Source organism: Podarcis bocagei, assembly GCF_964188305.1.
Source record: "Podarcis bocagei genome assembly, chromosome: 11".
Taxonomy (NCBI): domain Eukaryota; kingdom Metazoa; phylum Chordata; class Lepidosauria; order Squamata; family Lacertidae; genus Podarcis; species Podarcis bocagei.
In genome coordinates, this window is record NC_138136.1 from 15,563,213 (window position 1) to 15,589,385 (window position 26,173).

General features: G+C 45.2%; 1 protein-coding gene across 3 annotated transcripts in view; it reads left to right on the forward strand.

Moving 5' to 3' along the window:
* Nucleotides 1-26,173, forward strand: part of MARCHF3 (membrane associated ring-CH-type finger 3) — a 153,976-nt gene that overhangs the window by 99,559 nt on the left and 28,244 nt on the right. For all 3 annotated transcript variants that reach the window (XM_081213880.1, XM_081213882.1, XM_081213881.1), the window contains exon 3: nt 5,763-5,967. In XM_081213880.1, the coding sequence (XP_081070006.1) occupies nt 5,763-5,967 (205 nt within the window). The remainder of the gene's footprint in view (nt 1-5,762; nt 5,968-26,173) is intronic.

Genomic DNA, 26,173 nt, shown 5'->3' on the forward strand with positions numbered 1-26,173 from the left:
CTGTAAAACAGTGCCCTCAAGTCCCATCCGAGACAGACAGTCCAAAAGGATGCCATGGTTGATGGTCTCCAAAGCCACTGAGAGGTCCAGTTCACAATGCAGATTGCCCACCAAGGTAACCAACGCAGTCTTCGTTTTACAGCCAGGCCTAAAACCAGATTGAAATGGATCTAGGTAATCTGTTTCATTCAGGAAGCCTGATGCTGAGATGCCACCACGTGCTCCTAACACCTTGCTGAGGAAAGGAAGATTGGAGACTGGTCTAGAATCAACCACAGGCCTAACCAGTGTTATTTTTCTAGAAAAAGAGGTGTCAGAACTCACCGTGAACACCTCCCTCGTTCTCTTAGAAAAGCAATGGCGCCCACCAGAGAGGCGCTGGAGCTGAGTTCCTGTGAGTTCCCCCTAAAAGAAGCCCTGGGCCTAACTCAGTTTAAAGCTGCTTGATAGGCAGGGTTGGCCTGAGACGTTTTGCGGCCTGAGGCAAAAGACAATATGGTGCCCTTTCCGCATTGCATGTACAAAAGCTGACGGGGCTAAATCTTCCTTCAGCATTGGCAAAGGTATGATGTCGTTCACAGGAATTAAGCTTAGCAGGGGCAAATATATACCTGTGTCCTTCAACAGAGGGGAACTTCTGGGGGGCGGAGCTCAGGCCAGGTGATGGCCGCTGCTTCCCCATCATCATCATCATTTATTATTTATACCCTGCCCATCTGGGCAGCTCCCAACAGAAGAAGAAGAAGAAGAAGAAGAAGAAGAAGAAGAAGAAGAAGAAGAAAGCAATAGAACATCAAACATTAAAAACTTCCCTAAAGAGAGCTGCCTTCAGATGTCTTCTAAAAGTCAGATAGCTGGTTATTTCCTTGACATCTGAAGGGAAGGTGTTTCACAGGGCGGGCACCACTACTGAGAAGGCCCTCTGCCTGCTTCCCTGTAACCTCACTTCTTGCAGTGAGGGAACTGCCAGAAGGCCCTCGGAGCTGGACCTCAGTGTCCAGGCTGAACAATGGGGGTGGAGATGCTTCTTCCGGTATATAGGGCTACCTGAGGTTGATTCCTGCATTGCAGGGAGTTAAACTTGATGACTCTCGTGGTCCCTTCCAACTCTACAATTCTAGAATTCCACCTCCCTTAGCTTAAGGAAAGTTCCAGCCACATTGAATCATTTGTCTCTTCTAAGATAATCCACTTTCCTTTTATAGTTTAACGATCCTTTCCTCAATCCTTATTCGTGAAAGAGTCTGGGGAGCCTAAGGAACATGAAAAACAGGCAAGCACATACAGAGATATAAAGAATCAAAGTGGTGGCAGGTGAGCTGGTGGTCTTCCACAAGTGGAGAGCTTGCAGTCGCTTTGCTTCTCAGCAGTCCTTGCTGCTGCCGCACCACATCAAGCCAAGGTTTGAGCGTGTTGTCTAAGCCCTCTCTACGGCAGGGGTCAGCAACAATTTTCAGCCATGGACCAGTCCACCATCCCTGAGACCATGTGGTAGGCAGGACTATATTTTGAAAAAAATAATAATGAACGAATTCCTATGCCCCACAAATAACCCAGAGATGCATTTTAAATAAAAGGACACATTATACTCAATTTAAAAACATGCTGATTCCCTGACCATCTGCAGGCTGGATTTAGAAGGCGATTGGGCCACATCCGGCCTCTGGGCCTTAGGTTGCCTACCGCTGCTCTATGGGCTAACCGTGAGCTGTAACCATGGTTTATGACTCTTGGTTTATGACTCATGATTACCATGGGGGATTGACTCCGTGATGGAAACCAGAGCGCACAGAAACACCGTTTAGCTTCCCTGCAGTGGTACCTATTTATCTATTTGTACTGGCCTGCTTTCAAACTGTTAAGTTGGCTAGAGCTGGGACAGAGCAACGGGAGCTCACCCCATCGTGGGGATTAGAACCACCAACCTTCTGATTGGCAAGGACCAACAGAGAGCAAAATGACTGTGACTGGAACTTAGCATGTTTGTGCTGAGCTAAATGTGCCAGGCCATTGCGAGCCTCTGAGATTCACCAATGAAAACTCTTCCTTAGAAGGGCAGGATGCCTCTCCTCAACAAAGCAAGCCTCTCCTACTCCTTAAAGGTGAAGGGACCCCTGACCATTAGGTTCAGTCGTGGCTGACTCTGGGGTTGCAGCGTTCATCTCACTTTATTGGCCGAGGGAGCCGGCGTACAGCTTCCGGATCATGTCCTGGTCTGGCGAACCAGAGCAGCACATGGAAATGCTGTTTACCTTCCCGCCGGAGCGGTACCTATTTATCTACTTGCACTTTGACGTGCTTTCAAACCGCTAGGTTGGCAGGAGCCGGGACCGAGCAACGGGAGCTCACCCCATCGTGGGGATTCAAACTGCCGACCTTCTGATTCGCAAGTCCTAGGCTCTGTGGTTTAACCCACAGCACCACCCGCCTCCCCCTCCTACTCCTTGCTTACCACCAAACAAGAACAAGAGACAGTGCACCTCATCTTGGCAAAGCCAAATCCAGCCAGCATAAAAGAAAACTGGAAGTACAGATTGAACCTTTCAATGACCTTGGAAGAAGCAGAGACAGGAACTGGTTCTACCTGGAAGAGGAGAGGTGATAGCTATGACATAAGGAAGAGAAGACAGAAGAAAGGAAGTTAGGGATCAATACCTGCTAGGGATCATATGTTAGCCAGCAAAATTCTACCAGGAAATAGAATTGCTATCTCCGCAGAAAGTAGACTTGCTAAAGACGACAAGAGAGCTTGTGTTTCCATCTAGATCTAATAGCCGCAGAGGCTGTATCTGGAGCATGCATCATAAAAACCTTGTACTTGACAAATGACGCATAGGTAATGTCAGAGAGTGAATGTTTAATCCCGTCTTTAAGGGGCACCACCTAAGGTTTCCCTTGGAAGAGAAGATACAGTTTTGGTCATGTTTGTTGCAATTTTAAGTTTATCCTTCTTGAGCATACACCAAGTGCAATAAGCAGAATGAATACAGGAATGGAGAACATATTGAAAACGCTTAGCCTGTTCAGCCTGGCCAAAAGGAGTTGTAGAGTGCATATAACTGCACACTACGAATACACTAGAGAGACTGAGAAAGACCATGGGTATAAAAACTAATGGCTATACATGGTCCATTAAAAATTAAAACTTGGGAGCAGAATATGGTTTCCAAGGAAAAGAGGCGAAAAATTCTTAAACAGACTGCAAAATAGTCATCTGAGCAAAGAACCTCGCTGATCTCAAAGAACATTAACAAAGGATTTTCTTTTTTAAAATATTCATGTTTTGTGTACAGTAATGGCTAGGAAGTGTTCTTTTACCAACCAAGACTTTAGTATATCCTGCCATTTTTTACAGCATGCAACAGTTTGCACAGTAACGCTCTGCTACTGCTATAGAGGGGAGAGCAGGCTGTGCATATATTGTGGTAAACACAAAGGTCCCAATGCCTTTAGTGCCTTTATAGCCTAACTGTGCTGGTGAGAAAACAGCCTAGGTTGGTGTGTCCCAATGAACATAATTTGGGAAAGTCACTGGCCTGGTTCAAATGTAACAGTATCCACAAACTCCCTTCTCTCTTAAGCATTAAAGCAGCACTTCAGGAGTGTGTTGAACTACAGCTTAAAGTCCAAAACAAAAGAAATTACAGCTTGAGCCCGGGCTAAAAACAAACCATAAAAAGCTAAAGGTAAAGGGACCCCTGACTATTACCATATTTTTCGCCCTATAGGACGCACCGGCCCATAGGACGCACCTAGATTTGGGGGGGGGGGGAAATAAAGGGAAAAAAATAATCCCCCCCCAGCGCGGGGCTGGGGCGGGGGAAGCTCGGGCTTCCCCCACGCCAGCCCCCAGAACAGGACCCAGAGCGATGCCGAAGCTGCGTGCAGCTTCGGCATCGCTCTGGGAGCTTGCGGGGCTGGAGGAGGGGAAAGCCCTCCGCCAGGCTTCTAGCCAAGTCGGGGGACAGTGGGAAAGGCGTGCTGCGCCTCCCGCTGTCTCCCGAGTTTGCGGGGCTGGCGACGGGGAGGAGCAGGCTTCTCCCCCCCCCCCCCGCCAGCCTTCTAGCCAAGTCGGGGGACAGCGGGAAAGGCGTGCTGCGCCTCCCGCTGTCCCCCCAGTTTGCGGGGCTGGCGATGGGGCTCTCCTGAAGCCTGGAGAGCAAGAGGGGCCGGTGCGCACCGACCCCTCTCGCTCTCCAGGCTTCAGCGAAAGCCTGCATTCGCCCCATAGGACGCACACACATTTCCCCTTCATTTTTGGAGGGGAAAAAGTGCGTCCTATAGGGCGAAAAATACAGTAAGTCCAGTCGCGGACAACTCTGGAGTTGCAGCGCTTATCTCGCTTTACTGGTCAAGGGAGCCAGCGTACAGTTTTCGGGTCATGTGGCCAGCATGACTAAGCCGCTTCTGGTGAACCAGAGCAGCGCAAGGAAACGCCATTTACTTTGCCGCCGGAGCGGTATCTATTTAGCATCCATGACAGATTCTATTGGGAGCCACTGGAGAGTAGCTGGGGAAACCCAGCCAGATGGGCAGGGTATAAATAATAAATTGTTGTTGTTGTTGTTACCCGGCTGAATTGCAATGTACATTGCAGCACAGAAACAAAACACTGGGAGAAACTATACAGTGGTGCCTCTGGTTACGTACTTAATTCGTTCCTGAGGTCCGTTCTTAACCTGAAACTGTTCTTAACCTGAAGCACCACTTTAGCTAATGGAGCCTCCACTGCTGCTGCGCGATTTCTGTTCTTATCCTGAAGCATAGTTCTTACCCTGAGGTACTATTTCTGGGTTAGCAGAGTGTGTAACCTAATGCGTATGTAACCCAAGGTACCACTGTACTATGGAACCAAAGATGTTACACCTCTCTAGATAGTTTGTGCTCTGCAGTTGGTTGCTCTCCATATCTGCAGGTGAGAAAAAATGTCACCCCAGGTCAGGTTAGCTAGTAGAGATGGAGGAGATACCGTACTTTTCCATCTATTAGACGCCCCCGTGTATAAGACCCCCCACTATTTTGGGGGACTCGATTTTTAGAAAATGAGGGGAGATGGCCCAACGTTGTTGAGCCTTTCCCCCCCCCCACGCAGCTGCGGGCAGGAAACACTCCCTAGATCATTTCCTGTGAGCAGGTAGCGAGTGTTTCCCTCGGGCAGCAGCATCGAGGAAAGTTGCGCTCCAGCCAGTCAGCCGGTTAGCTGAATGCGGGAAACGATCCAGGGAGTGCTTCCCACGTGCAGCGGCAGCGGGGGAAGCTGCGCACCACTAAGCAGTGCCCCCAGATCGTTCCCTGCGCACAACAACATCTCCCCCACCCCATGCCACTATCCATGTATTAGATCAGTGTTCCCCAACCTTGGGTCTCCAGCTGTTTTTGGACTACAATTCCCATCATCCTTGACCACTGGTCTTGCTAGCAAGGGATGATGGGAGTTGTAGTCCAAAAACAGCTGGAGACCGAAGGTTGGGGAACACTGTATTAGATGACCCCAGTTTTTTGACATGATTTTTGTGTCAAAAAACCTCATCCAATACACGGGGAAATACAGTACACCTCCTAATTTGGGGTGGGATGTGACTGTGTCCTCTCAATGAGTGAAGCTACCTTGTATACTATTGTATGGTGTGGTTACTGTGGAAAGGCTTGTAATTGTGTGGCGATGAGTTGGCGTGGCAATGGGGTTGGGCCAGATAATCATCCCATTTCCTCCCCTCCATGACTCCGATACTAACCCACGACCCCTCTTCCTTGTCTTCCAGCCCTTTCAATGACCGACCAATGTGTAGGATTTGCCACGAAGGCAGCAGTCAAGAAGACTTGCTCTCTCCCTGTGAATGTACGGGAACCCTGGGAACTATACATCGCAGCTGCCTGGAGCACTGGCTGTCGTCTTCGAATACCACTTACTGTGAACTCTGCCACTTCAGGTTTGCAGTAGAGCGCAAACCAAGGCCGCTGGTCGAGGTCAGTAAACGGGGCATGTCCTCCCAAGCTTTGCTTTAATGATGTCTGTTTTTACACCAGGATCACAACAGATTTGCAGCTTCGATGAAGCAAAAGAAAAGCTATACATTTGGGGTGTTTTTAGAAGGGGGGGCGGGGAATGAAGGGCAGGAAGAGGGCAACCGTAATTAAAACCTTCATTTTTCCTCAAAGAGCATGGGTGAGAACAATAGGACAAATGGTTTGGCTCCTTTGTAGGACTCTGCATACTTTGGGGGAGAATATTTACAGCATATATTTTGTTCTTTGCTTTAACGGAGACCTCTTGGGGGGGGGGACATAGATCTACAGAACACTATTTTAAAAAAACACATTACTGCAGATTGTAAAATGTAGATCAAGGATTAATGTTTTTAAAAGTCACCCATGGACGGATTTTTTGTATTGCCACTTTATAGATTTAACACTGGTTTGTTTATTGGCCAAACATTACTCACATCAGCCAATTTTTCTTCTTCTGGTTACTTGCAGTCTGAGACTTGCAGGTTGTGGATACAATTATTTTAAATAAATTGGACTGCACATAAAATTTCAATCTGCTCTCTGGGCCGCAGCCGCAGTCTCTTCCTTTCTTTTGAAATATGATATTATTACAGGTCACTTCTTTCCTTTAGGAGTTTGAAAACGGAGCCGTGATGATGAGAATTCAGAGTCAGCTATACAATGAATTATAGAAAGTTGGTTGAGAAAATGACAACATAAAAATAACTTATATCAATCACAGTGGGGGCAGCATAATTCTGATCACACAGAGCTTCATGGGTGCTTGTCTACAACAGTGGAGCCTTGCTTCATAGGGAGCTGTTTGGCCCATCTAGCTCTGGCGGTTCCCTCACTTGCAAGAAGTAAGGTTACAGGGAACCAGGGCCTTCTCAGTAGTGGCGCCTGCCCTGTGGAACGCCCTCCCATCAGATGTCAAAGAAATAAACAACTATCTGACTTTTAAAAGGCATCTGAAGGCAGCCTCGTTTAGGGAAGTTTTCAATTTTTTATCATGTTTTTAATATTCTGTTGGGAGCTGCCCAGAGTGGCTGGGGAAACCCAACCAGATGGGTGGGGTATCAACAATTATTATTATTATTATTATTATTATTATTATTATTATTATTATTATTATTAAATTGTCTGCACTGATAGGCAGATGTCTTTCTCTGCCCATCCTGTGGATGACAGGGGTTTAAGTTGGGATCTTCTACGTGCAAAACTCTGCCACTAACCTACTACCCTTTCCATTTGAAATGTAAATGCCGACCACAACAAATTGGTAATACAACAAAAGAAGTCGCTACGGACGTGCAGCACAGCTTAGCAGCCCGACAGTCCAGAATGTGCTTCCCTTCAGATTTTGTAAGGCAAGGGTAAATGGCAGTTGAAGGAGAGTATTCTTTCCGTCAGGGAGCAGGAAATCAAGATGCCTTCTTCTGTTCAGTCTCCAACTGATGGCTTGAGCCACACTGTCATCTTTTTGTCACGGTATTCTTCCTGGCAAGGAGGAGGCCTAGTAATCCAGTAGCCCTTTAACCCCTTGCCAAAGGGTCCTTCCATTCAAGGACTGCAGTCTGAAGGTAACTGGCAATTTGATCCAACTCTTCTTTCTGGCAGTTACGAGTTTCATGGTTAGTTCGATCTGACAAAGTCTTGTGGTACCCTAAAGTCATTGTGGCGTGAGCTTTAGATTTCAGTTAAGCAGCTAAGTTTGGATAACAAGACAGTGGCATCTTGAACAGGCGTCTTATACAGCAGAAGCCCAAAATCAACATTTTTTATTATCAGTAAATGCAACTTTTGCGGGGAGGGGGAGGAGCGTGAGACTGTAAGTCTACTAAGATAAAGAAATGGTCACAAGATAGCATTGAGTAAATAAATAGATTTTAGGGCCCAATTTATTGCAATTTCACCTTTGGGATTGAAAATGTTCTTTGCACAAATGGAATGTGACATTTCTTGAGAATTAATAGTGACTGGGGAAGTTGAAATTGAACGTTAACCCTTCCAGAGCTGGAGAAGCTTTGCTTTTTAACATCCTATGGAGAAATGAACATTCCCTCTGACCAACGGAAAAAAGCAGACGAAATCAAGAAGCAACAAATATGTTTGTGTTTGTTTGTTCAATGGAGGGGAAAACAAAGGAACAGTAGTAACAAAATTCATAATACTAATAACTACTGTATTTTATTGTTGTGGACTTTTCAATTATCCTTCCCAGTAAACATTTGACTGGTATTGCAAGGCTTGCAATAACAAAGCTCTAATTCATGGGTAGGCAAACTAAGGCCCGAGGCCTGGATCCAGCCCAATCGCCTTCTAAATGCAGCCCGCAGACGGTCCGGGAATCAGCATGTTTTTACATGAGTAGAATGTGTCCTTTTATTTAAAATGCATCTCTGGGTTATATGTGGGGCATAGGAATTCATTCATTTGATTTTTTTCAAAATATAGTCTGCCCCCCCACAAGGTCTGAGGGACAGTAGACCAGCCCCCTGCTGAAAAAGTTTGCTGACCACTGTTCTGATTTAAATAAAAAATATGTTCTAGATGTAAGAGATTGTTACTTTGTGGAAAGCCAGTGAACTAAGGCTTCATTAGATACTGGAAGTATATAAAATATCAAAGTACAGTTAACAGGAACATATGCAAACAGTAAAGCCGCTGAATTGATATACAGTATGAGATTTCCTTCCCAAATGGGCATTTTTTTCTATTATCCCCTGAAGAAGTTGGTAGAGCAATGAGACTCTTAATCTCAGGGTTGCGGGTTCAAGCCGAACCTTCCTGCGTTGCTACGGTTGCACTAGATGAGACTCGTGGTTCCGTCCAATTGTACAATCTATGATTCCACGACTTAAGAGCTGGCATATTGGTGAAATAGTTATATTTATTGAAATATAATGTAAGATCTGCAAATCAAGAGCCAATTCATAAGTGAGGGCAGGTGATTTTATTCCTTATAAATATAGGGGAGCTCCCTTCCATCCCTACACCCACTTTGCTGGGAAGGCAGCACTACAAGAGGCGCTGCGCAGCTCTCCCTCTTGCTGTGCTGGCTTCAGCGATAGCTGCGCAGCCTGCATTCGCTCCCTAAGACGCACACACATTTCCCCATACTTTTAAGGAGGAAAAAAGCGCATCTTATGGAGCAAATAATACGGTACTTGGTAAGAACTGCTTTTTGGTTTATCTCCTTCTTGGCTGCCACCATGGGAGGGATCAGATTCCCTGAAGCCTGACATTGCCCTCCTAAATGACCCTTGGTGGATGTGGGGGCTGAGCATGCACGCTGTAACCTGGCAGCAAAGTGTTGATCCTAGCCCAGCCTAGGACACTTCAGACCAGGGGTCAGCAAAGTTTTTGTGGCTTGGGACGGTTCACGGTCCTGCAGACACTGCGGTGGGCCAGAGTGTTTGCACGCACGAGCGCTATTTCCGGTGCTCCTTGTGGCACGGAGGAGGCGTGCGCAGCTTCCCATTGGCTGCAGGAGCTTCCTGCAGCCAATGGGAAGCCGGCCAGCGTTGCAGAAGGCGGTCCCCACTCTGCTCTGCGCTGGTTTAGACCCTCACCCCAAGCCTGTAGCTTCACTGTTTTTACCAATATTCCTTCCAAAGTAAACTCCCCTCCTCTCACTAGTGTAAAAACTGAGGAGTCAGCATGGCTGCCCAAAAGTATCCCGCCATCATTCTTCATGGTTGGTAGCCCTGCACTGTTGAGTTCTATTATACTTTATACGACTGATGAAATTAGAGAGTAGACACGTTTCCGCTGGGTACAGCTTTCAATGAGCTGTTGGACAAGACGACTTCTGTGACATGCTTAATCCTCCAGTCTCTTGTAGCCTTTTTTGTTTTGCTTTGCAGAGAACGTGGATTTGTGCCAGAATCAGCCTTGACTTTACATTAGCCTTATGCCTCATTCATTGCGCAAAGCAGGTGGGCTTGAAGGCTTCAGTTTACAGCAAGGGTCAGCAGGGGGCCGGTCCACTGTCCCTCAGACCTTATGGGGGCCGGACTATATATTTGGGGGGGGGGTAAACAAATTCCTATGCCCCACAAATAACCCAGAGATGCATTTTAAATAAAAGGACACATTCTACTCATGTAAAAACACACTGATTCCTGGACTGTCCGTGGGCCGGATTTAGAAGGCGATTGGGCCGGATCCAGCCCCCAGGTCTTAGTTTGCCTACCCCTGGTTCACAGCTTCCTTTCCATTTTTATCTTACAACAACGTACTTGTGCTCCATTTTTTCAGAGTAAACCTAGAGCATAGCTTTTTAAACAAAGGCCAGTCATTATAGGTCCTCTCTTATTATTTCACAGTCTAGCCTAAGATCTTTTTCCGTGTGGAACAATAATCCTAGAGCGGAGTTTACGAGGTCAGCTGCATACTTTATAATTGTGAGGAAATGGAACCAGGAAAATGAAAATTCAGATGCCAGGCTTTGCATGATGTTTTGATCTTCCTTTTGATAAGAGGCATCTTTTTCTTTTCTTTTTTGGCCCTAGTGGGAGAGATTAGATTTTTCTCATTTCTTTTTCCTATTAAAAGACCACAGTGCTATAGATAAGAATTGTATGAGCAATATAAAAGAGGCTTGTTTCCTGCAGGTGGCAGAAGTTTTAACCAAATAGCAGAGATTCTGTTCTCACAAGATCAGGCATAAAAATGTAACGGAAGTGATATAGTGAATAGGCATTCTGAAGGCGAACCAGTTTATATTTTACTGCAACAACAAAAACAAAAAACCACATTTGCAATGTGCATCGCTGACGGTGCATGCCTTATCTACTGCTGTGAAATGCTGCAAAACTCGGTCTTCCAAAGGAAGTTGCAGTTCACTAGCCAAAATACAGCACAGCACTCCCCACTTTTTAATAATACTTTATTCTGATGTATCAGACCCATGTAGAATTTTAACTCTCTTCTTTCCTCCCAGCTGGACCCAAGAAAGCAACCACTAAACTATGGTCTAGCATCATGTGCATGAGACTGGGATGGGCCTCAGATGCACACATTCTCTCTCCTTCTCGTTGGACTTTTATGCATGGCAATTCCCTGCTTCCATTCCTGGTTTGAGGCATATCATGGTTTGCTTTTTCTCCCAACCAGCAAAGTGTGGTTTGTGCTACTGTCAGGGACAGGATAGGAGGAGGAATCGTGTAGACTGCCTCTGCCTCCTCAACCTTCCAGAGAAGAGGAAGACAGTATAGATTTACAACAGTGGTTTGCGGGAGGTCAATGCTCAGAGGTAGATGAGGGGCGAAGTTGGGAAATAATGGGAGAGGAGGAGGCGGCAGAGCCAGAGGGGCAGCTGGCTAACACGTTATTACTAGAAAGCATTCCAGATCCCTCTTCTCCCAGAACCTGGCAAGCACTGAAAGTAGGAGAGCAAACGGCCTTAAGTGGCCACCATAAGATGTGTGATGCTATTGACCAGGCATAGGCCAACTCGGCTCTCCAGATGTTTTGGGACTACAACTCCCATCATCCCTGACCACTGGTCCTGTTAGCTAGGGATGATGGGAGTTGTAGTCCCAAAACATCTGGAGGGCTGAGTTTGCCTATGCCTGCTGTTGGCGATTGAGGAGAGAAGGGGGTGGAGATTACTCGGAGAAATGCCATTACTCCAAGAGGCTGCATTTCTAAGCCTCTCTCTGTGAATATTGAATAAAAGACATTGGTAAGAGCCTTTCTTCACTATCTATTCCTGGCAGCCTACCATGGAGGGGATAGGATTCCCTGACGCCTGATAGCTACCCTGCAAAACAGATTTTTAAAACAGACTCAAACCTTCATTTGATGTTACATTTGGCCACACTAGTAATAAAAGTGAGTTCATGTCCTTCCTTATGTGGAATTCCTGCACCAGGTCTCAGATTCCATTCCTGGCATCTCCAAGTAGAAAAGACACCCATCTGAAATTCCAATGCCAGCTTTTAAACTTTCAAACACACTAATAGATAAGAGTTACCCTATATTTTCTGCACAAGAGGATCACAGTGTCATTAAGCTGATAGTGTTAGTCCAGGGATGGGAACCTGTAGTGGGACCCCCGGGTATAGGGCGGTATATAAAATCTAATAATAGTAATAATAATAATAATAATAATAATAATAATAATAATAATAATAGTTGTCAGGGATTATGGGAGTTGAAGGTCCACAGGTTCTCATCCCTAATAGACCAAGGACAGATTTGTAAGTTGGTTTGTTAAGTAGCAGTTCTCTCTGTGCCCAGAATTCCACATCAGACTTAGTATTTTTGTCTTTAATTCAAACTGTCCTTTCGTGTTACATTTAGCTAAGTTTGCACATGTGGAATGACTCCCGTATTAACTGCCGATCCAGTCATGAATGAAGGAGCGAATAGGTGTTGCAGGCAAATTTGCTTTGTCTTAATTACATGTGGGGAAACTAGTGATTTTCCTGACTTGGAGGACCTCCATCATGACAAAATTTGATAATTCATTGATCCGATAAATGCCATTTCTTCTCTTTTATGTTTTTCTGCTTAAACATAATATGAAAGAGTAAGACACACTGCATGAAGACGTGACAGAAACATGTCTTATCATAGAGTCCTATATGAAATGGACAGGCCATTTCTGCATTGCTGCTTCTTGTGGAAAGCACAGTAGAACTTCTAGAAGATTAAATTCAGTGACATGGATCACAAGACTAGAAAAGTTTTATTTTTGAGTATACCCACAGACTTTAGTACATAGTAAAGAGTGAATGGTTTCTGGATTATACTCTGGGTGTCAGTAATATAAGGAATTTGGGCATGAATTTCCAGGTCGATATTTTTATTTCCAGTGCTCAGGTACACATAAATTTAAAAATAGAGTCATGGGTTACTTTATAAGTTACTACTGTGTTCTTGTAACAAAGAATTGTGTTACCTCTTACCAGATCATAAAGGACTATATACAGGCAGCCCCCCATTTATGTGAGGGCAGGAGTGACAACTTGTGCCCCCCCATATTGGAGGGGGAAGCATCATGTGACGCACCATGTGATGTCATGTGACATGTTTCGTCCAGTGGGACATGCCGCAGGGCATGCGCTGGGGGACAGTAGACACAGAGAGCCAGTGTGGTGTAGTGGTTAAGAGCGGTAGACTCGTAATTTGGTGAACCGGGTTCGCTTCCCTGCTCCTCCAGATGCAGCTGCTGGGTGACCTTGGGCTAGTCACACTTCTCTGAAGTCTCTCAGTTCCACTCACCTCACAGAGTGTTTGTTGTGGGGGAGGAAGGGAAAGGAGATTGTTAGCCACTTTGAGACTCCTTCAGGTAGTGATAAAGTGGGATATCAAATGCAAACTCCTCCTCCTCCTCCTCTTCTTCTTCTTCTTCTTCCCCCTCACTTGTTCCCTCCTGGGTGGGGAGTGAGGCACCTGGAGGGTGGTGGCGGGGGATGTCGGCCCCCTGAATATTGGGGGGCTGGGCCCCCTGGTTCAAAATATTTAGTGGGGCTGTAGCCCTCAGTGCCCCCTATACCCGGTGTCAGTGTGCGAGGGTTATGTTCTGAGGCACCGCACGCATCAGTAAAACCACGTATAATGGAAACCTGTTGAAAAAGCCTGCAAACACCGTGCCCCCATTCTGCCCTTTTAGTGGCATTTCAAGACATCTTTATGACATTTCTGGGTTGGCGTGTTACACGTAAACACAGTCCCTCAGATATTGAACATGTACTTTAAAAGAAAATGCAGGGGATGCTATAATCTAGTAAAATAAAAGTTAACATGCAATATAAAAATACATGCAAGCCATCCTTTGATGCTCCTACTCAACTTTGCGTCTTGAGCCCTGCAATAAATATCATTGATTAGGACTTGTTACTTTCTTCTCTCTCTCTTTTTACCAGTCACTGGGCAGCTGGGAAGCTGTTGCTGGGGGATGGGCAGTCAGTTTCAAGCATGAAAGGATTAAGATGAGCTTGCTTGGTAATTGAAAGCTTTCTGAAGCCTTGTACTGAAATATGAAGCTCATCTGACTGTTTTTCCATGTAAAGCTTTGAACCGACTTCCGTTCCGTCCTCCCTTTTGTACATCCCAGCCCTCCGCTGTTCAGCGAAGCAGGAGTTTGGTATCCTGTTACCGCAGCAGAAGGCCAGATGCTCTCCGACACAGTTCACAAAGAGATCACTGTCAAGGCTAGAAGGGAAAAGGGGTTTTCGGCATGTAATCAGCGAGACGAAATGGCCCATTGGCTTTAAGGGCTAATGGAGGCAAGAGCTGGCAATCCACCGTGCTGAAGCCAAACAGGGGACAACTTCATTACACTCTCCTGAGGTGGTTAAAGGCAGGGCTGAAAGATTTATCTTTTTCTTTTAAAAGCTCATTTCAAAGAGTAAGAAACGAGAGCAGTGAGAGACATTAGGACAGAATAAAAAAGATGATGTCCAGCTAGAATAAACAGCTTGGAAAAGCTGAAAGGGCTCCACTCTGTGTGTAAATAGTAAAGGTAAAGGTACCCCTGACCATTAGGTCCAGTCAGGGATGACTTGGGTTGCACGCTCATCTCGCTCTATAGGCCAAGGGAGCTGGCGTTTGTCCGCAGACAGCTTCCGGGTCATGTGGCCAGCATAACTAAACCGCTTCTGGCGCACCACAGCAGCGCACGGAAACGCCATTTACCTTCCTATGTTTGGGGTCTGGTAATAATGATCCCCATGGGACACAGGTGGCGCTGTGGGTTAAACCACAGAGCCTAGGACTTGCCGATCAGAAGGTCGGCGGTTCAAATCCCCACGACGGGGTGAGCTGCCGTTGCTCAGTCCCTGCTCTTGCCAACCTAGCAGTTCCAAAGCACGTCAAAGTGCAAGTAGATAAATAGGTACCACTCCGGTGGGAAGGTAAACGGCATTTCCGTGCACTGCTCTGGTTCGCCAGAAGCGGCTTAGTCATGCTGGCCACATGACCCAGAAGCTGTACACCGGATCCCTCGGCCAATAAAGCGAGATGAGCGCCGCAACTCCAGAGTCGTCCACGACTGGACCTAATGGTCAGGGGTCCCTTTACCTTTAATAATGATCCCAGTACCAACAGGAGATCTACATGAGGCCTTGTAGCTATATCCTATATACCTCAGCTGAGTGGTAACTTAAAAATGGTTGCTAGCACCCCAAAAACATTTTTTTGGTGCGATATACGTAGCTCAGGAGCCACTGTGGCATAAAAACTCCTAATCTGGCTACCTCCCACGCCATCTACTCCTGCACCAATCTTGGGTTTCTAGCTTGCTCATGCACACACTCTGTTATGTGTTCTCATTATGAACTTCCATTGAGCGTTGTTGCCGCGTACTCTTTTAGAAAAAGCCCGACAGCTTTCAAAATCCAGATTAAGAAGTGTATATTTATCCAATTACTGTAATTTGACATTTTTAAATCTCCCAAATCCTACTCTTTGTCTTGCATATTTCCTGGCAGCTGGTACAAAACAATGACTTTAGTGTCTTCTTGCCTGTGATGAAGTAAACCAATTTACGATAAAGCCTGCGTATTGATTCTAGGATGTGGATTTCTCTCAACATGAGCTGAAAACATGCTGTGACCTTTTAAAATGGCTTCTGTTGCCGATGGTGGTCATCCCATGTCCTTTATAACCTTCCCCCTTATATCTGATAGGCTGAGCATTTGCTGTTGCAGTCTGCTGGAAAACTCTGTACTGATCTCGTATGTTTACAGCCAAATCTACAAAGTTATCCAGCTTGTGTGTTTAGCCTGAGCCTACTTTGTCCCTTAAACATTGCTGATTTTCACCGGTGAAGATTTAGATTTTGTATACGTTTCCTTGGAAATAAATTCCACTAAGTGCATGGAATCTGCTCCCCAAATTATTCTGGATAGGATTGACATGCTATACACACTTACTTGGGGAGTGCCTTTGATTGAACATGGTGGTTTAACGTCTCAGCATTTTAGGATCGAGGTGTGCACATCTGTAATCCTACGCAAATATAGCTAGGCCAAAGTCTTATTAAAGGCAGTGACACTTATTTCTGAATCAACATGGTTAGGATAGGACTGATAAACCCAAATATTCAAGCTCTAGCTGTGGATCCATTCCTATTTAAATAGCTGATGAATTTAAAATTCCCCAAGGATTTAAATGACTGAGTGTTGGAAATTGCACTTAGATCTTCAGGCTAGCTAGAATATGTGCAGAGTCTTATGAGATGTGTTCACTATATGCTAATTGCTCATCCAGAGAAGGTCAAGAGTTCCCATTTAATCCACCTAAGGCAAATGATTGCTTGACATTTGCTTCTGTTCTGAAAAGTGCCTGTACAAAAATGGCACACTTTCCTTTAAGAAGTGCTCAGTGTTCATTCTCGTTAGCTGTGTAAAATTAAAACTCTTTAATCTTAGGGTTGTGGGTTTGTGCCCCACACTGGGCAAGAGATTCCTGCATTGCAGGGGGTTGGACTAGATCGGGGTTCCCCAACCTTGGGTCTCCAGCTGCTTTTGGACTACAACTCCCATCATCTCTAGCAAGCAAGATTAGTGGTCAGGGATGATGGGAATTATAGTCCAAAAACAGCCAGAGACCCAAGGTTGGGAAACCCTGGACTAGATGATCCTCATGTCCCCTTCCAGCTCTACAATTTTATGGTTCTATGAACTATTTATTTCTTTTGTACAAAACAAGAGAGGCTCAAGACTATATACTGATATATGTGAGTATAAATTAGGATCTGGTAGTATACAGTGAGGGGGGAAAGCATTTTATCCCTTGCTAAATTTGCCTGTTTGCCCTCTGATGAAGAAATGACCATTCCATAATTTTAATGGTAGGTTTATTGTAGCTGTGAGAGACAGAATAACAACAGGAAAACCCCCAGAAACCCAGAAGACAAAAGTCAGAGATTGCTGTGCATTATAATGAGTGAAATAAGTATTTGATCCCTTTGCAAAAGATGTCTTAGTACTTGGTGGCAAAACCCTTGTTGGCAATTACAGAGGTCAGACGTTTCTTGTAGGTGGCCACCAGGTTTGCACACATCTCAGGAGGTATTTTGTCCCACTCCTCTTTGCAGATCCTCTCCAAGTCACTGCCATTTCAGAATCAGGATGATTAGAAAGATGTACGAAGCCATTCATTTTTCCGATCCTGATGTTTTTGTCATTGTCATATGTCATGAAAACAGGTGACATCCCAGACAGTTGGATAGCTGGATTGATGGGTAAAGGTAAAAGGTGAAGGACCCCTGGACGGTTAAGTCCAGTCAAAGGTGACTATGGGGTTGCAGCGCTCATCTCGCTTTCAGGCCGAGGGAGCTGGCGTTTGTCCACAGGCAGCTTTCCAGGTCATGTGGCCAGCAGGACTAAACCACTTCTGGCGCAACGGAACACCGTGATGGAAACCAGAGCGCATGGAAACACTGTTTACCTTCCCACTACAGTGGTACCCATTTATCTACTTGCACTGGTGTGCTTTCAAACTGCTAGGTGGGCAGGAGCTGGGACAGAGCAACGGGAGCTCACTCCGTCGCGTAGATTCGAACTGCTGACCTTCCAATCGGCAAGCCCAAGAGGCTCAGTGGTTTAGATCACAGCGCCACCCACATCCCTAGGATTGATGAGTAAACATTACTGCCAGTTTATTAAGGGGATGGGAGAATTATCCTAATCCTTGTCTACCTCAAGTGTTTCAGACTGTGGCAGGCTCGTGCAACTTTCAGATGAATCTTCCCATTTAAACTGCGTACTTACAGAAATGACAAACCTAGACAGCATCTTAAAAAGCAGAGACATCACCTTGCCAACAAAGGTCTGTATAGTTAAAGCTATGGTTTTCCCAGTAGTGATGTATGGAAGTGAGAGCTGGACCATAAAGAAGGCTGATCGACGAAGAATTGATGCTTTTGAATTATGGCGCTGGAGGAGACTCTTGAGAGTCCCATGGACTGCAAGAAAACCAAACCTATCCATTCTTAAGGAAATCAGCCCTGAGTGCTCACTGGAAGGACAGATCCTGAAGCTGAGGCTCCAATACTTTGGCCACCTCATGAGAAGAGAAGACTCCCTGGAAAAGACCCTGATGTTGGGAAAGATGGAGGGCACAAGGAGAAGGGGACGACAGAGGACGAGATGGTTGGACAGTGTTCTCGAAGCTACCAGCATGAGTTTGACCAAACTGCAGGAGGCAGTGGAAGACAGGAGTGACTGGCGTGCTCTGGTCCATGGGGTCACGAAGAGTCGGGCACGACTAAACGACTAAACAACAACAACAGCTTACAGAAATGCATTTCTGCAGAGCTTTGTGGAGAAAGAAAAAACAACCCCATAGTATGTGATATTTTAGGGTCACCGGAGCATGGATAATAATTCTGCTGTTTGCCTCTGTTGTTAATAGCCATCCACTTAACAGATCTCTCCCCACTGACATTTTCTATAGCTTTAATTTGATTCTGTGCATGGTCACCTCCGCATTTCACCCCAGACAGGAGTCTTTCACAGCTTGCTAGCACCTACCATATGTCTGCATCAAAAAGCCCATTCAGCACTTTATCGAGATCATTGTGCAGCCTTTGCCTCCATGAATGGATCTGCTGGCTTGACTTTTTCCTCTGTAGAGTAGGTTGACAGTGCACTTTTCTGAAACACAGCCTGGAAACTACATTTAGAACAGAAACATGTCTAGGAGAAATTAGTGCATGCTATATTAGGATGTATGCATATGCCATTTTCAGTAACTGCTGATGCTTAATATCATACATCTTAATTTATACCAGAGGGTAAAATAACATGTAATGTATTCAGTTGTGTTCTGTGTATAGTGAAGTTTTTCCAGTAATATATTTGTGTGGGGGTGGTGTGCTTCTATTTATTTATTTTAGTCACATCCAGTCTTGCAATAGTGCTAGTCTTGGGCACCTGAACGTAGCCAGATGCCATTGTGACACTAATGTGAGGTCCAAATTTAGATGCTACCTTAATCCCACACTTTGGCTTCCTGTCTCATTTTCTTGTTTCAGGAAAAAAGAATTTGAAGGGCAGGGAATCCCGTTTCGCCATCCCTGTGTTCATGCATACAGTGCTACCTTACTTGTCGAACTTAATCCATTTTGAGAGTCCATTCGACTCCCGGAACCATTCATAAACCAAGGTGCGGCTTCCAATTGGCTGCAGGAGCTTCTGGCAATCAATTGGAAGCCATGGAAGCCGTGTCGGATGTTCGGCTTCCAAAAAAATGTTTGCAAACCAGAACACTTACGGTACTTCCAGGTTTGCGGGGTTTGGGAGCTGATTTGTTCGTGAACCAAGCTGTTCAACAACCAAGGTGCCACTGTAGAAGGATAGCTTGACCAAATGGAGTTTAAAAAGTAAAGGGACCCCTGACCATTAGGTCCAGTCGCGGACGACTCTGGGGTTGCGGTGCTCATCTCGCTTTATTGGCCGAGTGAGCCAGCGTACAGCTTCCGGGTCATGTGGCCAGCATGACTAAGCTGCTTCTGGCAAACCAGAGCAGCGCACGGTAACGCCGTTTACCTTCCAGCCAGAGCAGAACCTATTTATCTACTTGCACTTTGACGTGCTTTCGAACTGCTAGGTTGGCAGGAGCAGGGACCGAGCAACGGGAGCTCACCCCGTCGCAGGGATTTGAACCGCCGACCTTCTGAACGGAAAGTCCCAGGCTCTGTGGTTTAACCCACCTGCGCCCCAAATGCAGTTTAAGGAATCTGATTTGAGTAAAGTAGAATTGGAAACTAGGGGTCAAAGAAAACAAACTCAATTCAGTGAGGTTGTGCATAGAGAAGTTCCCAGTAGATTGAGCTCAGGTTCTGCACCTGCAGTTCCCACCACAATCAATGAAAAGTCCAGGTGCTCATTCTCTAACGCTGCAGGTCACCTTTTAAGCAAACAACTTTCCCTCCAACTCTTTGGCAGTCGGCTTTGAAAGAAGCACTTTCAAGTTCCTCTTGGTTGTCTTACAGTTTCTCATTACAAGGATTCATGGAAATTGAACAAGGTGTAGGTTGCAATCAATCATGTCTAGAAGCAGCCCAATTGTAATCGGGGATTGCAACAGCACCTTCATCCAGCTGCTATCCTCAGCGGTATTTTCTAAGGAAATGAGATAAATCCTAACAACAAGAACCCTTCAACCTTGCATAAAATGCCCAAGAACTGCGCAAGAGTTCTGTCTGAATGTAATTTAACACGCCGCTTTGTGTGTGTTTTTTCTAAAATGTCATCTTCCCAACTGCCTTGCCAAAATGTTTGACTAACCTTGAGGTGACAGCAATAAGTGATATGCAAGGAAATTTGAACATTTAGTCCCCACCTTCAAGCAAAATTTGGCATTTGCAAAGACCTTCTGTTCCAGAATTTTCTTTTAAAATGCCATTGAATTAATCCTCCAAAAGTATACCCCATGGTTAATACATGCTAATCATTCCTTCATAACTGCAGCCTCTGGTGATAAACATGTACAGTCATACCTTGGTTCAAAAATGCCTTGTGACTTGAACGTTTTGGCTCCCAAACACCACAAACCTGGAAGTATGTGTTCCAGTTTGTGAATTTTTTTGGAAACCGAACATCTGACGTGGCTTCGTAGCTTCCAATTGTATGCAGGAAGCTCCTGCAGCCAATTGGAAACTGTGCCTTGGTTTTTGAACGTTTTCAGAAGTCGAACAGACTTCCAGAATGGATTCTGTTCGAGAACCAAGGTACGACTGTATGTACAAATGAGCTGTAGCACATCTTGCAGCCCTGAGAGTATTCACACCTCCTGTTGTCACTACAAAATGCATTGTTTCAGTGCAGTCGTTGCACACATTCAGCTGTATGGTCTGTAGAGCAGGAATAGAGAACTTTTTAAGCCTGGTGGGACTGGTTTTTCTCTCACTCACCCTTCATGGGCTATGTTAGACAGGTGGGTGGACCTGTCCATCTCCTGATGTCACAATGATGTCAGGAAGCCTTTTTTTGCCCACAGGGATCTTTAGAAGCCACTTTGAAGATCTGAAGTCCAGTTAGAAGCACCTTGAGAGGACCTTCTGAAGACACGGTTGGATCACAAGAAGCCCATCCCATATCTTTGAAAGGGGCTTCCCTGGTGTCATCAATGTCATAAATGATGTCAGGTGTTGAGCAGGTAGCTGTGACATGGACAAAATGGCCTCATGGGTCAACTGAAGATGCCTGACAAGCCTAGCTAGACCTGTGCATTGGGGTTTCCCCATTCCTCCTGTACAGTAACAATCAATAGGCAAGCTGGTGTGAAGGCATGTTGAGATAGTTACTCCTGTTTACAGGATCTGACTGGGTCAAGAGTGGTAAAGAGCTGGAACAAGATCACAGAAGGGAATTTTGGATATCTGCCCGGCACTAATGGCGGAAGGCTAGATCTCCCTTTGTCTTGGATTTGACGCACTGAGAATTGTCTTTCTATACAGAAAGCGAAAATGGATGAGCGTCGATGAGAACTTTGGATTACAACAGGAAAATTAAGAAGGAGAAAATTAAAATATTTCACACAGAACTACAAAGGCCTAACCCGCTTGCTAAACGAATTCAGAGGCTGTTAAAAATAAATGAAGGATCAACATTGGAAGTGTTTTAGTGGGACTGTTTGGACAAATTAAGGAATGCAGTACAATACTGGATCATCACTCCCCAAACTTCAGAGCATGGGAAGTCACCAAAAGATATATAATTTGGCATGAATATTTGGCTTTTTTGATTGTATTATAATTTGGAATGTTTTGATGTGGTTTTTACCGGATTGTTAAAATGGAAAAGTTAAAAAATATTATTTTTTAAAAAAAGAGAGGTAAAGAGCGAACACACCAGGTCCAAGAACAACGTTTCACACATGTGAAATGGGTTTTATATTTATGAGAAGTAACAGAGGCACTGTATGTAAAGAGAGAATAATGGTCAGCTGTGATAATGGACTAACTTCAAGTGAAGGATCAAGTGGATATTAAAGAAGAGATGAAGTGGAAGCGGGAAACCTGATTTTTTTAAAAAAGAAATTGTATTAAAGTAATTTGGTCTGATCTGTGATAATTTGGAAAACCAATAAAAAATATTCTAAAAAAGAGAGCTAAAGAGTGTGCCTGAAAATGCAACGGGCCTAGTGGTGAATTCAGACTCAAGGAGTTGAGATCTCAAGATGTTGACACCGGTGAGGCTTCCTGTGTCAGCATTTCCTTCAACTGGCCAGCGGTGAATGTAAAAAACCTTTATTCCCAATCGCGTATATGCAGTTTATCTTTGGCATTTGCATCCTATCTTGTAGTAAAAAAAATATATCCACACGTAGCGCACGGCAGGCACGAAAGAGATTCTGCTGTGTGTGAAAAATCATCTCTGTGGTTCTGAAGCATGGAGGCTGCATTCAGACCAGGAGAGCTTGGCAGATATTTGTGTCTCTGGCAGGGAATATGGCTACTGGTTGACAGATTGAGCATTTCATGGAAGAGCTTCATTATTTATCTGGGCCGAAGTCTCACTTTGTTTCCACAGAGGCAGTTGTTGTACCTCTCATCCTTCATGAGTAGAGCCATTTTCTTTCCAGACTGTGTCCTGCCAGTTAACTTTTTGCCATTGCATTCGAAAAGGTGCTGTATCAATTTCCCCTGTGTCGTTGCCATCCTACTACTCCATTTTATGCTGATATTAAATCTAAGCAGTTCAAAGAGGTGCTATGGTGGTTGTTCCGGAAATGCAAGCTTTTCAGCTTGCCAGATGGAACGATGCCCCCTCCCTCTGTTCACTGTTCTGGGGGGGGGCGGTTTCCCGGTTCCCCCCTAAAGTATGGTTACCAGATTTTTTTAAATGAATCCGGGGACACTTTTTTATTTTTATTTTGAAGTTGAGTAGCAACAGGGGGTCAGTAGTGGGGATGTTGAGGCAAAAGACCCTGGGCCCAAGCACACATGCATATTTTATAAAGGTGCAAAGCCCTTCTTTCGCACCCTGTGAAACATTAATGTGCAGAGTTTTTTAAAAACTGGGCAACGGCGCACCACCCGCAACTCCCGAGCCTCCCCCGATCAGTCAAAACAAAGAGGGAAGGGGATAGGAGATTTGTACTGCCGGATGTCCCTAGTTTCCCTTCAGCAGTGGCGGCGGCAGCAGTAGTCAGCAGCCCAGAGCCAGCCTGGTAGCCCAGTTGGCTCTGGTTGGCTTCAGGAGCTGCTTACTGCTTGCTACAGTGTCGCCCACCATTTTTCCTTGCCAGAAGTCCCCATATGATGTGTTACGCACAAGACACATCATATGGGGACTTCCAGAGAGGAAAAATGGTGGACCCAACAGCAGCGAGCAGCTCCTGAAGCCAGCCAGAGCCAACTGTGCTACCAGGCTGACTCCGGGCTGCTGAGGCTGTTGCTGCCATGTTTCCCGGGGACAGATTTGCAAATCCGGGGACTGTCCCCGGGAACCAGGGACATCTGGGAACCCTACCCTAAAGTCTATTTTATAGCAATGGGGGAAGGCCCATTGCTCTAAAGGAAGTTATTGTGCAGGCTTCCTGTGATGGGACTAGTCAGTAGAATCCCACCTATACCTTCTTCAAAAATCTACTTTAGGGTATTCTTCCACGTACTTCTCATCCCCTGCTTTTGGTAAATGCCATCCGACTTGTAGTGGGATGGATGCAATACACAGATGTAATAATTCAAATTCATAATGTATTAATAATAAAAATCCTGGAAAATTTAAGAAATAGATACAGGAGAAGTCAGAAGAACTGTTGCTTGATAGCAGAGGGCAAAGTGTTATGAAGTGTATTATTGATTTGGGGTCTTTAGATTTCATGCTTATCCCAACCTGTTAGTTACAGCACAAATCTGACTAAGGTAAAGGTGAAGGTACCACTGACCATTAGGTACAGTCGCAGACGACTCTGCGGTTGCGCACTCATCTCACTCTATAGGCCGAGGGAGCTGGCGTTTGTCCGCAGACAGCTTCCGGATCATGTGGCCAGCATGACTAAGCCGCTTCTGGCGAACCGGAGCAGCACACGGAAAGACCATTTACCTTCCCACCGGAGCGGTACTTATTTATTTACTTGTACCGTGACATGCTTTCAAACTGCTAGGTGAGCAGGAGCAGGGACCAAGCAACGGGAGCTAACCCCGTCACGGGGATTCGAACCGCCGACCTTCTGATCAGCAAGTCCTAGGCTCTGTGCTTTAGGCCACAGCGCCACCTGCATCCCTACAAATCTGACTAGTTCAGTTTAAACTGCATTTAAGGGAGGGGGGGTGTTTGACTTGTATGAGTTGCATTCCTTGTTCACTGGTATGTTAAGTGTTATGTTGAGGCGGAAAAGGCCGACTAGATGTTTAGCAAATGTAAGTGGAATTACAGGAATATGAAATTTCTTTATCTCTACCTGTTTTGTTAGAGCTTCAGGATAGACGTGATGCCTAAAGGAAATGATTATGTATCCTAGATTGTGAAGAATTTTCTGTATGGATTTTTCTTTTATTTATTTTATTTTGGAAAAGTTTTACATCATAGTCTTTGCTGGTGCCAGCTCAATGGGCACAGAAAAACATCTTGCAATCTCAACCCCAAGAGACTTCACTAAGAAATGTTCAGATTATTTTTTAAAGTGCTGCACCTTCCTAGCCTGAAACAGAAATATTGAAAAACAAAATAGAATGTTTGTGAAATGGCATTTCTAGCCTTCTGGAAGGGAATGGCCTTGTTAGCATCGCCAGAAATCACTGTTGCGATCTCTTATAGGATTAAAATAAGAAGACATGCAATTTAGACAGGTCACAGAACTCATTATTCTCACAAAGGAAATACAACCTTGAGGAAAGACGTCTGAATTGTGTGTGTGTTAAATAGATTACAGACTCACAGGCACATTGCAACAGGTTCAGAGGAAGGAAACAAAGATTGCCAGCAATGTGGAGAATAAGTCCTATGAGAAAAGATTGGAAGAACTGGGTATGTTTAGCCTAGAGAAGAGGAAACCGAGGTGGTGGTAGCAGTGGGAAACATAAGGGCATCTCCAAATAGCTGAATGCCACAAAAAGGGGAGGACGACTTGTTTACTGCTGCCCTAAAAGAGAGGGCAAGGTGTTAAGGGTTTAAGTACAGGATGGTAGAATCAGCTGAACATCAGGAGAAATTCCTCTTACATTGAAGAGCAATTCAACAGCCAATTTCTGGGAATGTTCTAGGTCTGCTTTCCTGCATCTAGGCCTGGTTTCCTGGTTCTGTTATTACAATTGTGCAGCTATTGTGCTTTAAAGCATTAAAGCCAAAGAATCTAAGACTCCTGGAATCTACAAGTGCCACAACTTTATTTTTTCACTGAAGAATGAAGCAAATAAAGCCACAAATAAGTCTCACACACTTTCATTTTTCAGCTTGTATGAATGTTAGAATTCCTTCTCCATGATTGCAGTCATGGGATTGTTGTCTATCACATGACGGTATATGTTTTGACTCCACAGAGGGGGAAGTGACAGAAACAAGCTGTTTCTGTTACTGTGTTCCGTGAAGTGGGACTATTGTCCTTTGTCCTTTCTCTCTTTGCTGTCTGATGCTAGAGAGAGAGGGAGCCATGTTGCAGTGCTCCATGTGTGTTTATATGTAAATAAAGTAGATTAGCCGAAATGCTGAGTTGCTGAGGTCTGTTACGCATGATGCGCAAACTCAGTGGATCCCTAAGTGTGCCAGTTTTGGTTGGCATCGGTCGCTGTGATGTTCGGGCTGAAGAAAGCTTTTGAAGCTCCCGAATGATTGACCAGGAGGGAGGGAACATGCCAGTCGGGCATGTGTCTCTGCCAGAGTCCTACTCGAGTGTAGGCTGAACTCCTGACAGTCCATACTGAATATTTTACCATTTGAAGCCATTCGCGTGCTCCCCTCATGTTTGGTCTGGAGGGTCCCCCAACTTTCTGGAATGGGTTTAAGGAGAGTTGCACAGGGAATTGCCACGAATCCGCCCCTATTTTGCTGGTGGAACCTTACTGTCTCCTGAGTGACACTGTGGGCAACAGCCCAGTGATAAAAGGTACAAAGAAAAGGTTGCTTCCAGGTGACCTGTTGGTTGAGCATTCATAGAACCATAGAACTGTGGAGCTGGAAGAGACCCTGAGGGACATCTAGTCTGACCCCCTGCAATGTAGGAATCTCAACTAGATCATACAGGGCAGATAGCCACCCAAAAACCTCCAAGGAAG